Below are 15,609 nucleotides of genomic sequence, written 5' to 3'. Positions count from 1 at the left end.
AAGTGCCCTTTAATGAATGGATGTATGGATACATGAAATGTGGTATATGTATAGAATGGAATATTATTCAGCATTAAAAAAGAATAAAATTTTGATAAATTTCACAACTTGGACAAACCTTGAAAACACTATCCTAATTGAAATAAGTGAGACACAGGACAAACATTATATGATTCAATGCATTTGAGATACTTGGAATAGATTTATAAAGAAAGAAAGTAGAATGGTGGTTACCAGAGGCTGGGGGAAGGTGGGAATGGGGCGTTATTGTGTAATGAGTATAGCAGCTTGGGATGATGATAAAGTTCTGAAGATAAATAGTGTTGATGACTGCACAATGATGTGAATGTGCTTTATGCCACTAAATTGTACACTTAAATTGTACACTTAAATTGTATGGCTATAATGGTAAATTTTATGTATATTTTACTATGATTTTAAAAGTTTTCCATTAGCAACAAGAAAAAAAGGAATTAATATTAATTTTTCAAAATTAATTTTTTAATTTCAATAATTCTACTGTGGGTTAGAACTCCATGCTCTCACTGCCAAGGGCTCTCTCCTTGGCTGGGAAACAGATCCCACAAGCTGCATGATGTGGCAAAAAAAAATTTTTTCCTGTAGTTATAAGAAAATGTTAAAATGGGATAAATCCTAGTGACTTAAATGGAATTAAAAAGCATTTAAAACAGTTTATTTTAACTTACAGTCCTCTTACTTTATAATAAGAGAATAATTAATAAAATTAATGTCTTAAGTTTTTCTTATTAGTACCTTTCCCTCCTTGGGTTTTCTTCCTTTTTTCCTATTTACTCATTTTATTCTATCTTACACCACCAAAGCTTGCATTTAAGAACTGGTAATATTTCAAAGTCTTTTTTAATGCTGGGATTTAGTGCTCTGGACACAATTGTGCTGTAGGCAAAACTTGGTAGGTTCTTTCCTTCACTCACCCTTCCTTGTATAGTTCCCCATTTGCAGCTAGCAGCTGTGGTACCAGGGACACCAGCTTTAGGATGATACAGATGCTAAATATTGTGGGAAACGGACAAAACTTTGCACCCTGATGATAGTGTTGAGCTGCTGAATCAACCATCCCTAAATCCTGGGCTACCCTAGGACTTCCTATCATGTGAGTAGATTTCCATATTGCTTACCCATTTGGTATGGTGTTTTGGCTACTTTCAGTCTAATGTATGTAACTGATTCAGATCCATTTTGGCCAAGGGATTAGGGTACATTCTAATTTGAGGAAACTCCGGGAGATGGTGAAGGATAGGGAAGCCTGGTGTGCTGTAGCCCACGGGGTCACAGAGAGTTGGACACAACTGAGTGACTGAACAATGACAACAACTAATCAAGCTTTGGAGGGTGAGTAGTTCACCAGGAGGAAGGTGGGGAAGAGTGATCTGGGTGAGAAAAAGATGTGAGCAAATTCAAAGAGATGTGAAAATGCTTCATTTGCTTAGAAAAGATGGGAGTAAAGGATGACTGGGGTCTGGTAATTGGAGAGGAAGCTGTCACCAGATTCTTGAAAAGGTAGCATTTTTCTCTGTGGGCAGTGGAACAATATCAGAAGTTTTTAATCAGGGAAATGACTTGATCAGATTAGTTTTTGAGTACAAACATAATCACCGCTCCTCCTTTCTACGATTCTAGCAATGAAATGCGAGTAAGACAATAAGCAGCAGGAGAATGTAAATGATAACAATGTTATACTTCCCTATAACCTTATACAGATAATATATTAATACATATATAAACATACATATGGAGAGTATACATATACAGCTATGAATGTATATAACTGTGTGGATATCATATTTGCATATATGTAGACACAATACTGGGCTTCCCCGGTGGCTCAAGTGGTAAAGAATCTGCCTCCAATGCAGGAGGCACAGGAGATGCTGTTGGATCCCTGGTTTTGGAAGATCCCCTGGAGGAGGAAATGGCCACCCACTGCAGTATTCTTGCCTGGAAAAATCCCATGGACAGAGGAGCCTGGCGGGCTACAGTCCATGAGGTCACAAAACGTCAGATGTGACTGAGCATGCACATGCATGCATGCAGGGAACGCAACTGTAGATTATCCTATATATCTAATTCAGTTCCTGGTTAGCTGCTTGCAATGACCTCCTGGTAAGAATCTGTACACTAGTGCTGTCATTATTTTGACAAGAATCATCCTGATTCCATAATGGAAAAAATCTCTGATATTCTGAACTGTGAGTTCTGAATTCTGATGTACTTCTATTATTAACCGTTTGAAATTCAAACTGGACCTTAGTTACCTTACATAAAATGAGTGATCTAGGTTAGATAATCTCCAAGTCTGAAATATGTTAAATATCACATGAGTTCATTGCTCTGTAATGACTTGCCTTCTACCTTCGCACTCCCTCCTTCACTTTCTCCCTCTCTTCTTCTTTTTGGGGTGGGGGGGTGGTGTAGAGATTTTCCATTAGGATTTCCTTGAGTCTCTGAATAAAGTTCTAAGCAGTTACCTTGGAAAAAGGTACATATGCTCTGTGTCAACCAGGAATGTGTATTGAACTACAAATAACAGAACACCCATGACAGTGGCATAAAAAAAGTGTGAGTTTATTTTACTCCCATTACAAGAAGTTTCAAAGTAAAGGATTGCTGGCCTTGTGTGATAGCTAATTTTATGTCAACTTGACTGGGATATGGGATGCCCGGATAGCTGGCAAAACATTATTTTGGGGTGTGTCTGTGAGGATATTTCTGGGAGAGATTAGGATTTGAATTGGTAGTCTGAGTAGAGAAGATCACCTCTACCAATGCCTTATCCAGTCTGTTGAGGGCCTGCATAGATCAAAAAGGTGGTGGAGAGTGTAACTCTCTCTACCTGCAGGAGCTGCCACATCAGTCTTCTGTTTTCAGACATCAGCACTCCTCACTCTTAGGCCTTTGGACTCAAGACTGAATTATTCCACCAGCTTTCCTGATTCTGCAGCTTGCAGACCATGGGACTTCTCAGCCTCCATAATCCCATGAGCCAGTTCCTAGAATAAATCTCCTCATGTAAGCTTCCCTTGTGGCTCAGATGGTAAAGAATCTGCCTGCAATGCGGGAGACTTGGGTTTGATTCCTGGGTTGGGAAGATCCCCTGGAGAAGGGAATGGCTACCCACTTGAGCTGGTCCTCAGTATTCTTGCCTGGAGAATCCCTTGGACAACGGAGCCTGGTGGGCTACAGTCCATGGACTTGCAGAGTCGGACACGACTGAGAGACTAATACTTCCACCTTCTTTCATATCTATAGAGATCCTGTTGGTTCTGTTACTCTGGAGGGCCCTGACTAATAGCTAGCATTGGTTCAGTGGCTTGACCACATGCAGGCCAGCATTTCTGAAACTGTGGCTTCTCCCTCATGCTTGTCACCTCTTGAATGTAAAATGCCTGAAATAAGAGGGAACCTGGGGCAGCTATTCCCTTTTATCAGGAAGACAAAAATTTTTCCAGAACCATCAGCATTTGTCCACTTATGTTTCAATGTCCAGAAAGTGTCATGAGATCAGCTCAGAATCAATATCAAATACTTAAAAAAAAAAAAAAAGCAAACTAATAAAAGGAGAAAAATAGAGTCTGCCAGAGATGTGTAAACTCAACTTTTGCATACAACTTAGGGAATTAAAAAATCTTCTAAAGCCCATTGTGGTAACTAGCTTCAGAATCCTTGATTTGAAAAGTGGGTCACACCATCTTTGAACTTCAATTTTCAGATCCTCACACCTCAAAGAAGAATTGGAGAGATTTCTAGCAAACTAGTCTGAAGCAACAACATGTTTAAAGGCCAGAGAATCAAATAAGATATGTATTATGAACGTGTTTCACAAGCTGTACAGTTCTGCTTCATATGAAAGCATAGTTCTAGTGAGAGAATTTTGTTATCTGAAGATCATACACCTTGATTTCCACTTGTATCTTGTGTGTGTGTGTGAGTGTATAAATAAAATAATAAAATAAAAGTAAGACAAATTGAAAGCACAAGCAAGCCAGCGCCAGGAAAACAGAAAATACTTTATTAGTTTCCAGATTGAGAAATGATGCATTTATTTCAATAGATATCTATGACTCTTCTCAAGGAGCCCACTTTGGCATTCATGGCCCCCCAGTCATGGTAGCGCCTGTATTCCCCTGGCCTCAGCAGATACTGCCGCCCCCGGTAGTTGGGTAACTCATAGAGGATCCAGGAACCCTCCAGCACATTGAGAGAGTGAATCTCACTGAAGTGGAAGCGGTCTTGAAGAGAGGAGCAGTCCTCAGTGATCTCTATCATCTGGCCTCTGTAATCTTCCCTCTCATAAAGTCTGAGCCTGTGAGAGCCAGCCTGGCCCATCCAGAGGTAGAAAGAGGAGAAAGACAAACCGTGAAATGATTCCAACACATTCATGCCATTCAGTTTGGCCAGCTCAAGCCATTTTCAAATATAAGTTAAAAATGAATTACTTCTGAATCTTTATATACTCCTCACTTTCAAAGGTGAAAATTCAGTACCTTTTCAAGGTCATAAAGTGTGACTAAAAATTAAGGAGGAACTCTTATACTTTAATATATTCATATACTTCCCAGGACAAACTATTAACCATGCTCAGGACACTGTACCATAGAGAAACCAAACCTTTAACAGCTTATTACTATTTTTGCCATTTTGAAGATTTTTAAAAAGTTTTTCAAGCATGTGTGTTTGAACAGGAAAATCAGTTTATGAAATGAATGACCTTACATTGAATTTTAAATAAATCTTGGAAAAATCACCAAGGACTTAGATGCTTCTGAAGTCTCTCAGTTAAATGCTTGATTTTCATTTAATAAGTTATGAATGAGGGAAAATGAGAAAGAAAAATCAGTCAGCCCAAGGACTAACTTTTCAAAAACCTTGTTTTAACACACATGTGAACTCTGTGTAGCCCACATGTAAAATCTCGGTGTCACTCTCCCCTGACAAAAAGCACTTTTATTTGTACAGGTAGGGAAAACTAAAACATACAAGTGGGGAGCAAAAAGGGGAAAGGGTGTTACAAAAACTAACCCTTGTAAAAGTATCCTTTCCCACTCCTATCTGCTCAGAAAGTAGCACCTAATTACTTTTCTTTGTAATATTAGTGATATTAGTGGTTTTTCTACAACTCCATTGCAAATAATTCCAGGTCAGGACCTCTACCTTATACATGCTCAGGGCTGCAAATGCATTCTTACTCAATATATATTTGTTGATTAACTGGTACTTGGGCAACAATTTGCTTTTGTTCCGGGCAAATTATATTGAACTAATATACAATAATACACAATAGCTTACTTTCCTTCTCAAACTCTCAGTTATTCTTTATGATCACCACTCCAAATGTTGAACCTTTGCCTGAAACTATCCCCTCTGAGTTCACAAGGCCCGGATCTGCTACGGAAGTGGACTCACGTCGGGGATGAGGCGGCAGGAGCGGACCGAGTCGCTGAGGCCCATCCACTGCTGGTAGTCGGGGTAGTCTCCGCGCCGCAGGAAGTACTGCGGGCCCAGGTAGTTGGGCTGCTCGTAGATCATCCAGCAGCCGCTGTCCACACGCGCCGAATTGCAGCGGCCCAGGTAAGGCTGCAGGTTGGGGTGGTCGCTGCTGCACTCATAGTGGCGGCCCTGGAAGCCCCGGTCCTCGTAGAAGGTGATCTGCAAGGGAGGGAAGGAGAGGCTCAGAGGCCTGGCCTCCAGCCGGGCTGCGGGCCCCTCCCGCCGGCGCGGGGCTCACCTTCCCCATGGCTGCTGGACGCGGGCATGGAGTTCAGGGCGGTGGGGCCGGCGCGGTCTATATAGCGGGAGGGCTGCTGCGTTGGCAGGAACAACACAAAAGGGGCCCCGGGTGAGGAGGGGATGTTTGTGTTCTCTTTTCACTCTTTGCTGTCAGAGTCCATGGGGCTCATTGTGGGGTTTGGTCCCATTCTCTCTGGAGTTTCTACCACTGGCTGATGCTAGATGAGTCAGTTTGGAAAAAAAAAAAAAAAGCCATCTGGGACATTGTCTATTTAATAATAGAAGTAGAGCTTCAGCCATTTCATATATAGTCCAATCGTTTATTTATATAAGTTGGAGAAAAACAAGAAAATGTAAGTGGCCCAACAAAAAAGGCAGAGTCTTGATATGGCAAATAGAAATTAAGTTCTAAGAAGTATGTGCCATAACATTGAATGCTAATTGTTAATCAGAAAGAAATGACCTTTACTGAATATTGAAAATTTCAAATTAGTCCTTTAAGAGAGCTTCTTCATTAAAAAGTGTAAGAAGTTATAATGTTTTCCCAAGAGGGTTCCCAAAATTTCAAACTTCGGTGTGGTGAAAAACCAAAAACAACACAACAGATCTTTAGCATTTGGTCTAATTTTGTTGCCGTTGTGCATGGAAGTAGACTGAAGATTAGGTGTTTCATCTTGGCTACTTGTAATTCAGAAGAGAATAGCTTTAACATGCTTAATCTCAGAAAGAAGAAATAAAAGGAAACTTTCTATGATACAATTGAAGTTATTTATAAAACACAACAGACTCACAGACTTAGCAAACTTATGGTTGGGGGGGGAGGTGGAGAGAAGGGATAGTTAGGTAGTTGGGATGGACATGTGCACACTGCTGTATTTAAAATGGATAACCAACAAGGACGTAATGCTCAGGGATCTCTGCTCAATGTTATGTGGCAACCTGGATGGGAGAGGGGTTTGGGGGAGAATGGGTACATGTGTATGTGTGGCTGAGTCCCTTTGCTGTCCATCTGAACCTGTCACAATTTGTTAACTGGCTATACTCCAATATAAAATAAAAAGTTAAATAAAATAAAAGGGAAAAGTCTGAAAGTTCAAGGAAATAAGAAAAAGTAATGCATTTAAAACACAAAACCAGATTGTCCCTTCAGTTCGGTTCAGTTCAGTTCAGTCACTCAGTCCTGTCCGACTCTTTGCGACCCCATGAATCGCAGCACGCCAGGCCTCCCTGTCCATCACCAACTCTTGGAGTTTATTGTAAAAGAAAATCAAATTCCTAAGAAACCTGTTTCTGATGGGCTCTAGATACACCTTTGTTCGATGGGGAACAAGATTACAAAAAGCTTTTGACTTAGAGGAAATTAATTGCATGAACACGAAAAGGAACTATAGCTGGAATGGTGTGGGTAGAATGAGAAATAAATATGTAGAAGCTGGGACTCAAACAAGTCTTTAAAAAGCATTTATCAGTCTGGAAGAGGATAATCTGATGAACTGGAAAGAGCACTGGAATGGAAGATGACCTGTGCCTTTAGCCTCTTCCATGTTCAAGAATTAGTCACAGTTCTATGTTGACTCATTGAAATATTTGTGTTTACTTTGGGTCTTAAATCTTTGTAAGTTGACGTTTATGGATTAGACACCAGTTATGCACAATATGATGTTTCAGTTCTCGTTATCCAGTATGTCAGTCATGTGTTCACAGAATTACTTATGTTAGCCTAGTGCAGTATACTCAGCCAGAATCTAAAGAATAAAAATCATCATGATAATTAAAAAATTTTTAAATAAGAATGAAAAATAAAAATCCATAAAAAAAATCATCATTTTGCTCAGAGTTTTTCCTGTGGGGAGAGTGTAGATAAGGTGAAAATAGTAAAATACGAGAAACAACCAGAATGCAGAGTCCCAGAGATTACCTAGAGAAGCAGTATGGGGATGTCAGTGGGGACCACTGACTCAGCTGACATGCAGCTACAGCTGAAGTTTAGGATGCAACTGAAGGCCCAAGGGCCTTCCCTGGTGGCTCAGACAGTAAAGAATCTGCCTACAGTGCTGGAGACCTGGGTTCAATCCCTGGGTCGGGAAGATTCCCTAGAGAGGGGAAGGAAATCCACTCCAGTATTCTTGCCTGGAGAATTCCATGGATGGAGGAGCCTGGGGGTCCTTGAGGTCACAAAGAGTCAGACACGACTGAGCAACTAACACTTCCACTTCCAATTAAAGGACCAAAATGAGGGCATTTGGGGTTTGGCTTTTTTCATTAACTGGGAAGAGGAAAGGCTTTATTTCAGCCTGGGGGAAGAATTAGGGAAACCCTCCTACACTTCTCATACAATTGAAATGTAAATGTCTTGGGCCAAAATGTGGCTTGATTTCAATGCTTTACAGAAAATTCTGGGGCTTCTATGGTGGCTCAGACGGTAAAGAATCTGCCTGCAATGCAGGAGATCTGGGTTCAGTCCCTGGGTCGGGAAGATCACTTGGAGAAGGGAACGACTACCCTCTCCAGTATTCTTGCCTGGAAAATCCATAGACAGAGGAGCCTGGAGGGGCTACAGTCCATGGGGTCACAAAGAGATGGACATGACTGAGCAACTATCACTTTCACAGAAAATTGTAGGCGTGACAAATATACACAACACCGTAGTATGCTAAGTGAACATAGGTTAAGACCTAACGCTCCTTGCACCTGTGGCCAGAAGCAGAGCTCTGCACCAGTTGCCTGGGAATTGTCTATGGAGGGAGAGCAAGAAAGAAGAACCATCCTGTTATCCTGAGCTCTGGTCTAGGAAGTAACCCTTAGTCATTCTATACATATTCACATGGTTGCAAACAAAAGTGAAGAAAAAAGGGACTAGTTCAGATTCGGAATTTGTTGCACGCAGGGTTAATGATTTGTATAGCTAGTGTAAGTAGCTTAGTGAGGAAGGCACGTTGAAAGCTGAGACAGATTGAAAGCTAAGCCTCTTGCTCCAAACAGTTAGCCAAAATGTGGTTGTAAAGGGAAAGTTTTTGACAGAAATTAAAAGTGCTACTCCAGTGAACAGGCTTCCTAGGTGGCCCAGTGCAGGAGACATGGATTTGATCCCTGGGTGGGGATGATCCCCTGAAGGAGGAAATGGCCCCAGTATTATTCTTGCCTGGAAAATTCCATGCACAGAGGAGCCTGGCAGGCTACAGTTCACAAGGTCGTAAAGAGTTAGACATGACTGAGCAACTGAGCATGCATGAACACACGCATTCCAGTGAATGCACTAATGAAGAAAGTGAAACAGCCTTATTGCCCATATGTATAAAGTTTTGAGTAGTCTGGATAGACAATCAAAGCAGACACTACATTCCCTTAAGCCAAAACCTAAATGAGAGTAAAAGAGAACCTAACTCTTTTCAATTCTATGAAGATTGAGAGAGGTGAGAAAACTGCAGAAATAAAGTTTGAACTTCGCAGCGGTTGTTCTTGTGGTTTGAGGAAAGAAGCCATCTCTATGACATAAAACTTCAAAGTGAAGCAGCAAGTGCTGATGCTGAAATTTCAGCAAGTCATCCAGGAGATCTAGCTCGGATAATTAATGAAGGTGTCTATACTAAACAACAGATTTTCAATTTAAATGAAACAGCCTTATGTTGGAAGAAGTTGCCATCTAGCCCTTTCACAGCTAAAGAGGAGAAGTCAGTGTCTGGCTTAAAAGCTTCAAAGGACAGACTCTCTTTTTTTTTTTTTTTTCCAGTGGGTTTTGTCATACATTGATATGAATCAGCCATGGATTTACATGTATTCCCAATCCCGATCCCCCCTCCCACCTCCCTCTCCACCCGATTCCTCTGGGTCTTCCCAGTGCACCAGGCCAGAGCACTTGTCTCATGCATCCCACCTGGGCTGGTGATCTGTTTCACCACAGATAGTATACATGCTGTTCTTTTGAAATATCCCACCCTCACATTCTCCCACAAAGTTCAAAAGTCTGTTCTGTATTTCTGTGTCTCTTTTTCTGTTTTGCATATAGGGTTATCATTATCACCTTTCTAAATTCCATATATATGTGTTAGTATGCTGTAATGTTCTTTATCTTTCTGGCTTACTTCACTCTGTATAATGGGCTCCAGCTTCATCCATCTCATTAGGACTGGTTCAAATGAATTCTTTTTAATGGCTGAGTAATATTCCATGGTGTATATGTACCACAGCTTCCTTATCCATTCATCTGCTGATGGGCATCTAGGTTGCTTCCATGTCCTGGCTATTATAAACAGTGCTGCGATGAACATTGGGGTGCACGTGTCTCTTTCAGATCTGGTTTCCTCAGTGTGTATGCCCAGAAGTGGGATTGCTGGGTCATATGGCAGTTCTATTTCCAGTTTTTTAAGAAATCTCCACACTGTTCTCCATAGCGGCTGTACTAGTTTGCATTCCCACCAACAGTGTAAGAGGGTTCCCTTTTCTCCACACCCTCTCCAGCATTTATTGCTTGTAGACTTTTGGATAGCAGCCATCCTGACTGGCGTGTAATGGTACCTCATTGTGGTTTTGATTTGCATTTCTCTGATAATGAGTGATGTTGAGCATCTTTTCATGTGTTTGTTAGCCATCTGTATGTCTTCTTTGGAGAAATGTCTGTTTAGTTCTTTGGCCCATTTTTTGATTGGGTCATTTATTTTTCTGGAATTGAGCTGCAGGAGTTGCTTGTATATTTTTGAGATTAATCCTTTGTCTGTTTCTTCATTTGCTATTATTTTCTCCCAATCTGAGGGCTGTCTTTTCACCTTACTTATAGTTTCCTTTGTAGTGCAAAAGCTTTTAAGTTTCATTAGGTCCCATTTGTTTAGTTTTGCTTTTATTTCCAATATTCTGGGAGGTGGGTCATAGAGGATCTTGCTGTGATTTATGTCGGAGAGTGTTTTGCCTATGTTCTCCTCTAGGAGTTTTATAGTTTCTGGTCTTACATTTAGATCTTTAATCCATTTTGAGTTTATTTTTGTGTATGGTGTTAGAAAGTGTTCTAGTTTCATTCTTTTACAAGTGGTTGACCAGTTTTCCCAGCACCACTTGTTAAAGAGGTTGTCTTTTTTCCATTGTATATCCTTGCCTCCTTTGTCAAAGATAAGGTGTCCATAGGTTCGTGGATTTATCTCTGGGCTTTCTATTCTGTTCCATTGATCTATATTTTGTCTTTGTGCCAGTACCATACTGTCTTGATGACTGTGGCTTTGTAGTAGAGTCTGAAGTCAGGCAGGTTGATTCCTCCAGTTCCATTCTTCTTTCTCAAGATTACTTTGGCTATTCGAGGTTTTTGTATTTCCATACAAATTGTGAAATTCTTTGGTCTAGTTCTGTGAAAAATACCGTTGGTAGCTTGATAGGGATTGCATTGAATCTATAGACTGCTTTGGGTAGAATAGCCATTTTGACAATATTGATTCTTCCAATCCATGAACACGGTATGTTTCTCCATCTGTTTGTGTCCTCTTTGATTTCTTTCATCAGTGTTTTATAGTTTTCTATGTATAGGTCCTTTGTTTCTTTAGGTAGATATACTCCTAAGTATTTTATTCTTTTTGTTGCAATGGTGAATGGTATTGTTTCCTTAATTTCTCTTTCTGTTTTTTCATTGTTAGTATATAGGAATGCAAGGGATTTCTGTGTGTTAATTTTATATCCTGCAACTTTACTATATTCATTGATTAGCTCTAGTAATTTTCTGGTAGAGTCTTTAGGGTTTTCTATGTAGAGGATCATGTCATCTGCAAACAGTGAGAGTTTCAGACTCTCTTTTTAGGAGCTAATTCAGCTAGTGATCTTTTTTTTTTTTTTTTCAGCTAGTGATCTTAAATGAAGCCAGTTCTCATCTACCATTTCAGAAATCCAAGTCGTTTGGAATTATGCATAATCTACTCTCCCTGTAATCTATAAATGAAACAACAACACAGCCTGAATGATAGAACATCATTGGTTTACTGTATATTTTAAGCTCACTGTTGAGACTTACTACTCCAAAAAAAGATTCTTTTCAAAATAGTACTGTCAGTGACAAGGCACCTGGCCACCCAGTAGCTCTGATAGAGATGTACAATGAGATTAATGTTATTTTCATTCCTGTTTACACAACATCCCTTCTGCAGCCCATGGATCAAAGAGTGATTTTGACTTTCAAATCAGATTATTTAGGAAATACATTTAATCAGCCTTTAGCTGCCATAAATAGTGATTCCTATGATGAATTTGGGCAAAGTCAATTAAAAACCTTCTGAAAAGATTTGTCATTCTAGATGCCATGAAGAGCATTCACGATTCATGGGAAATAATCAAAATATCAGTGATAACGGGAGTTTGGAAGAAGTTGATTCCAATCCTCCTGGATGACTTTGAGGGGTTCAAGACTTCAGTGGAGGAATTAAATGCAGATGTGGTGGGAATAGCAGGAGAACTGGAATTAGAAATGGATCATGAGGATGTAAATGAATTGCTGCCATCACATGATAAAACTTTAATGGATGAAGAGTTGCTTCCTATGGATAAGCAAAGAAAGTGATTTCTTGAGATGAAATCTACTCCTGGGGAAAATTTCGTGAAGGCTCTCAAAATGACAACAATGAATTTAGACTATTACATGAAATTGATGTCAAAAATTCAATAAAGCAGTGGTAGGATTTGAAAAAAGTTCTACTGTGGGTAAAATGCTATTAAAGAGCATTACATGCTACAGAGATTGCTTGTAAAAGAAAGAATCAATCTATGTAGCAAATTTTGTTATTGTCTTATTTTACAAAATTGCCACAGCCACTATGACCTTCAGCAACCATGAGCCTGTTCAGTTAGCAGTCATCAGCATGAGGCAAGATCCTCCATCAGCAAGAAGAATATGATTTGCTGAAGGCTCAGATGATGGTTAGCCTTGATTAGCAATAAAGTATTTTAAATTAAGATATGTATATTGTTTTTATTAATTTTTATTGGAGTATAGTAAATTTATTGATTTATAATGTTGTATTAGTTTCAGGTGTATAGCAAAAGGAATCAACTATACATCTACATATATCCACTCTTTTTTGCATTGTTTTTATACATAATGCTGTTGCATTTATTAATGGACTATAGTATAGCATAAATATAACTTTTATTTGCACTGGGAAACCAAAAAATTCCTGTGACTCATTTTATTGTGAAATTTGCTTTATTGTCATGGTCTGGAACTGAACCTGCAATGTCTTTGAGGTATGCCTGTATTTATATCATCTCCCTAGCCCTTGAAGGCACTGAATTGTAATCCCAAACAAAAGTTTTCAAACTCTGCCCAGTTTCTACCAGTTTTTTTTTTTCCAAATTAAAAACAAAAACAAAACACCTATAAATAGAAGCAATATTCCTATGCATATTTTCTTGATCTGAACCACACTTTATTAGAAACTTGTATATTTGAGGGGGTTAAAATATTCTTTTTAAAATGTGTTTTTTTTAAATATAAAATGATTCAATAATAAATGGTGCTTAGTTTTGATTTACTGTTGTTTAGTTTTTAATTACAAATATTCTTGCTCAGCAAAATAAAAATTGGCAATCCTGTGTTAATTCTTATTTAAAGAAAATTGGTCTGAGAAATCTAAAATATTGAGACCCACTTGTTTTCAAGAATGTGAAAAATATGGCAAGCAATTGCTGGTGAGAGAGTCTGTTATAATATTTTCAAATCTTATTCTAGAGTTATTTCAGAACTTATCCCTCCAAGGGAGGAGGGATAAATTAGGGGTATGGGATTAAGAAATACAAGCTAGTAGGACTTTCCTGGTGGCCCAGTGGTTAGGAGTCCAAGCTTTCACTGCAGGGGGCACAGGTTTGATCCCGGTCAGGAACTAAGATCCTATATGCTGGGCAGCATGGCTCTAAAGAAAAGAAAGAATACAAACTACTATATATAAAATAGAGAAGAAACAAGGATGTCTTGTACAGCATAGGGAATTATAACCATTATCTTGTAATAATTTTTTATGCAGTATACTTCATGTTGGATTGTAAGCTCCCAGTGATTTTATGTGAAAAAAAGAGAAAGAAAATAAGTCATTTGTGAAATGTTTGGATTATTATTAGAATTGCTATATGTGCATCTCAAGCATGTTTATTTTTAGCGCAAGAAATGGGCAGTTCTGGATTGTTAACATTTCTCCTTAGGACAGGAGGATTTTAGTGAAGCTTTGTACCTCGAGACTAGTGGGCTAGGGACTTCTCTGGTGGTCCAGTGGTTAAGACTTTGCCTTCCAATGCAAGGAGTGCCTGTTCGATCCCTGGTCAGGGAGCTAAGAGCCTGCATGCCTCATGGCCAAAAACCCCAAACATAAAACAGAAGCCATAGTGTATCAACTCAATAAACACTTTAAAAAATGGTCCACATAATTCTTTATAAAAAAGAGACTAGTGGGCTAGAAAAAGGAGCAGAAAGGTAGAAATGGGATGGGGGTAGAATTAGCCAAAGGGCCAAAGGCTGGAATTAGCTACTCCTGCCATGCAATCTTTTGTCTGTTGTGTCAAAACTAATTTTTTTTTCCCTATTCACTGAAAACTGTTTTCACTGGACTTGTTGTTCCATAAAAGAGAAAAAGGTGTCGCAGAAAGGTAAGGTATGTAAAGCGAAAGTGGCTCAGTCGTGTCCAACTTTTTGGGACCCCATGGACTATACAGCCCATGCAATTCTCTAGGCCAGAATACTGGAGTGGGTAGCCTTTCTCTTCTCCAGGGGATCTTCCCAAGCCAAGGATCGAACCCAGGTCTCCCACATTGCAGGCAGATTCTTTACAAGCTGAGTCACAAGAGAAGCCCAGGAATACTGGAGTGGTTAGCCTATTCCTTCTCCAGAGGATCTTCCCGACCCAGGAATGGAACCGGGGTCTCCTGCATTGCAGGCAGATTCTCTACCAACTGAGCTATCAGGGAAGCCCAAGGTATGTAAGGAAGTTCTAAATGTGTGTATCATACCAGGGAAATATTTTCCCTCCCCAAATGTTAAAGAATAAAAACTGTTATCACAAAAAAATACAGAGATAAACATTGCTCCATTTTTTCCCCAGAAATGGGTCATGGGATGCCCTAAAACTGTGCAGTAACAGTACTTGTTAAACAAGTGATTAGATGTGTATGCGTATTATTTAGTACTTGGGAAGCACTGGACCAAAAAGAGTGATCATGTATTAATTGTTTATTGTTAGTGTTTAGTATTTTTGTGTAGAGTTCTGTCGCAGGAGGAACAATAACTTCTGTTTGTTTTCATTTTTCATTTCCAGTGCTGCACACGGCAGGCCTATGGTAGGTGCTCAGTACATAGTGACACTCCTAACTCAAAGAAGTTAGGCTCCCTGGTGGCTAATAATTGAGCAGTCCATTGAAAGAAAAAATAACCTGTGCTAAGAGTGACAGTGTCACTCCTCAGCCTCTGTCCTCCAGAAACTATAGCATGTATAGATAAAGATGGGGCTTCCCAGGTGGTACTAGTGGTAAAGAAACCATTTGCCAATGCAGGAGACATAAAGAGATGCTGGTTTGACCCCTGGGTCGGGAAGTTTCCCTGGAGAAGGAAATGGCAGCCCATTCCAGTATTCTTGCCTGGAGAACCCCTTGGACAGAGGAGCCTGGTGGGCTACCATCCCTGGGGTCGCAAAGTGTGGGACATGACTGAAGCAAGTTAGCATGCAGCATGCATGCATAGATAAAGATATATATCCGATGATACTCATTGTAGCCTTGTTTGTAAAAGAAAAATTGGAAAAGCCCAGTTACCAATGAATAAATAATTAAATAATCCAGCAGATCTCCAACAAGGGAACACAATGCAGCCATTAAGAAAACAAGGTGCTTACC

General features: G+C 39.7%; 1 protein-coding gene across 2 annotated transcripts; it reads right to left on the bottom strand.

Moving 5' to 3' along the window:
• Window positions 1–4,026: 4,026 nt before the first annotated feature.
• LOC122426362 (gamma-crystallin D) lies at window positions 4,027–5,792 on the bottom strand. 2 transcript variants are annotated; one of them, XM_043445214.1, is made up of 4 exons: window positions 5,765–5,783; window positions 5,443–5,685; window positions 5,198–5,200; window positions 4,084–4,356 (listed from the first exon to the last, which is right to left on the bottom strand). In XM_043445214.1, the coding sequence occupies exons 1-4, from the start codon at window positions 5,771–5,773 to the stop codon at window positions 4,084–4,086; spliced, it is 528 nt and encodes a 175-aa protein (XP_043301149.1). In that variant the 5' UTR covers window positions 5,774–5,783. The 2 variants fall into 2 exon arrangements, with proteins under 2 accessions (XP_043301148.1, XP_043301149.1); XM_043445213.1 differs by lacking the exon at window positions 5,198–5,200 and having other exon boundaries at window positions 4,027–4,356; window positions 5,765–5,792.
• Between the last annotated feature and the right edge of the window lie 9,817 nt (window positions 5,793–15,609).

This window comes from Cervus canadensis, chromosome 24 (genome assembly GCF_019320065.1).
Source record: "Cervus canadensis isolate Bull #8, Minnesota chromosome 24, ASM1932006v1, whole genome shotgun sequence".
NCBI lineage: Eukaryota > Metazoa > Chordata > Mammalia > Artiodactyla > Cervidae > Cervus > Cervus canadensis.
The sequence above is the reverse complement of the archived record's forward strand: the minus strand, read 5'-3'. Positions and strand labels throughout refer to the sequence as shown.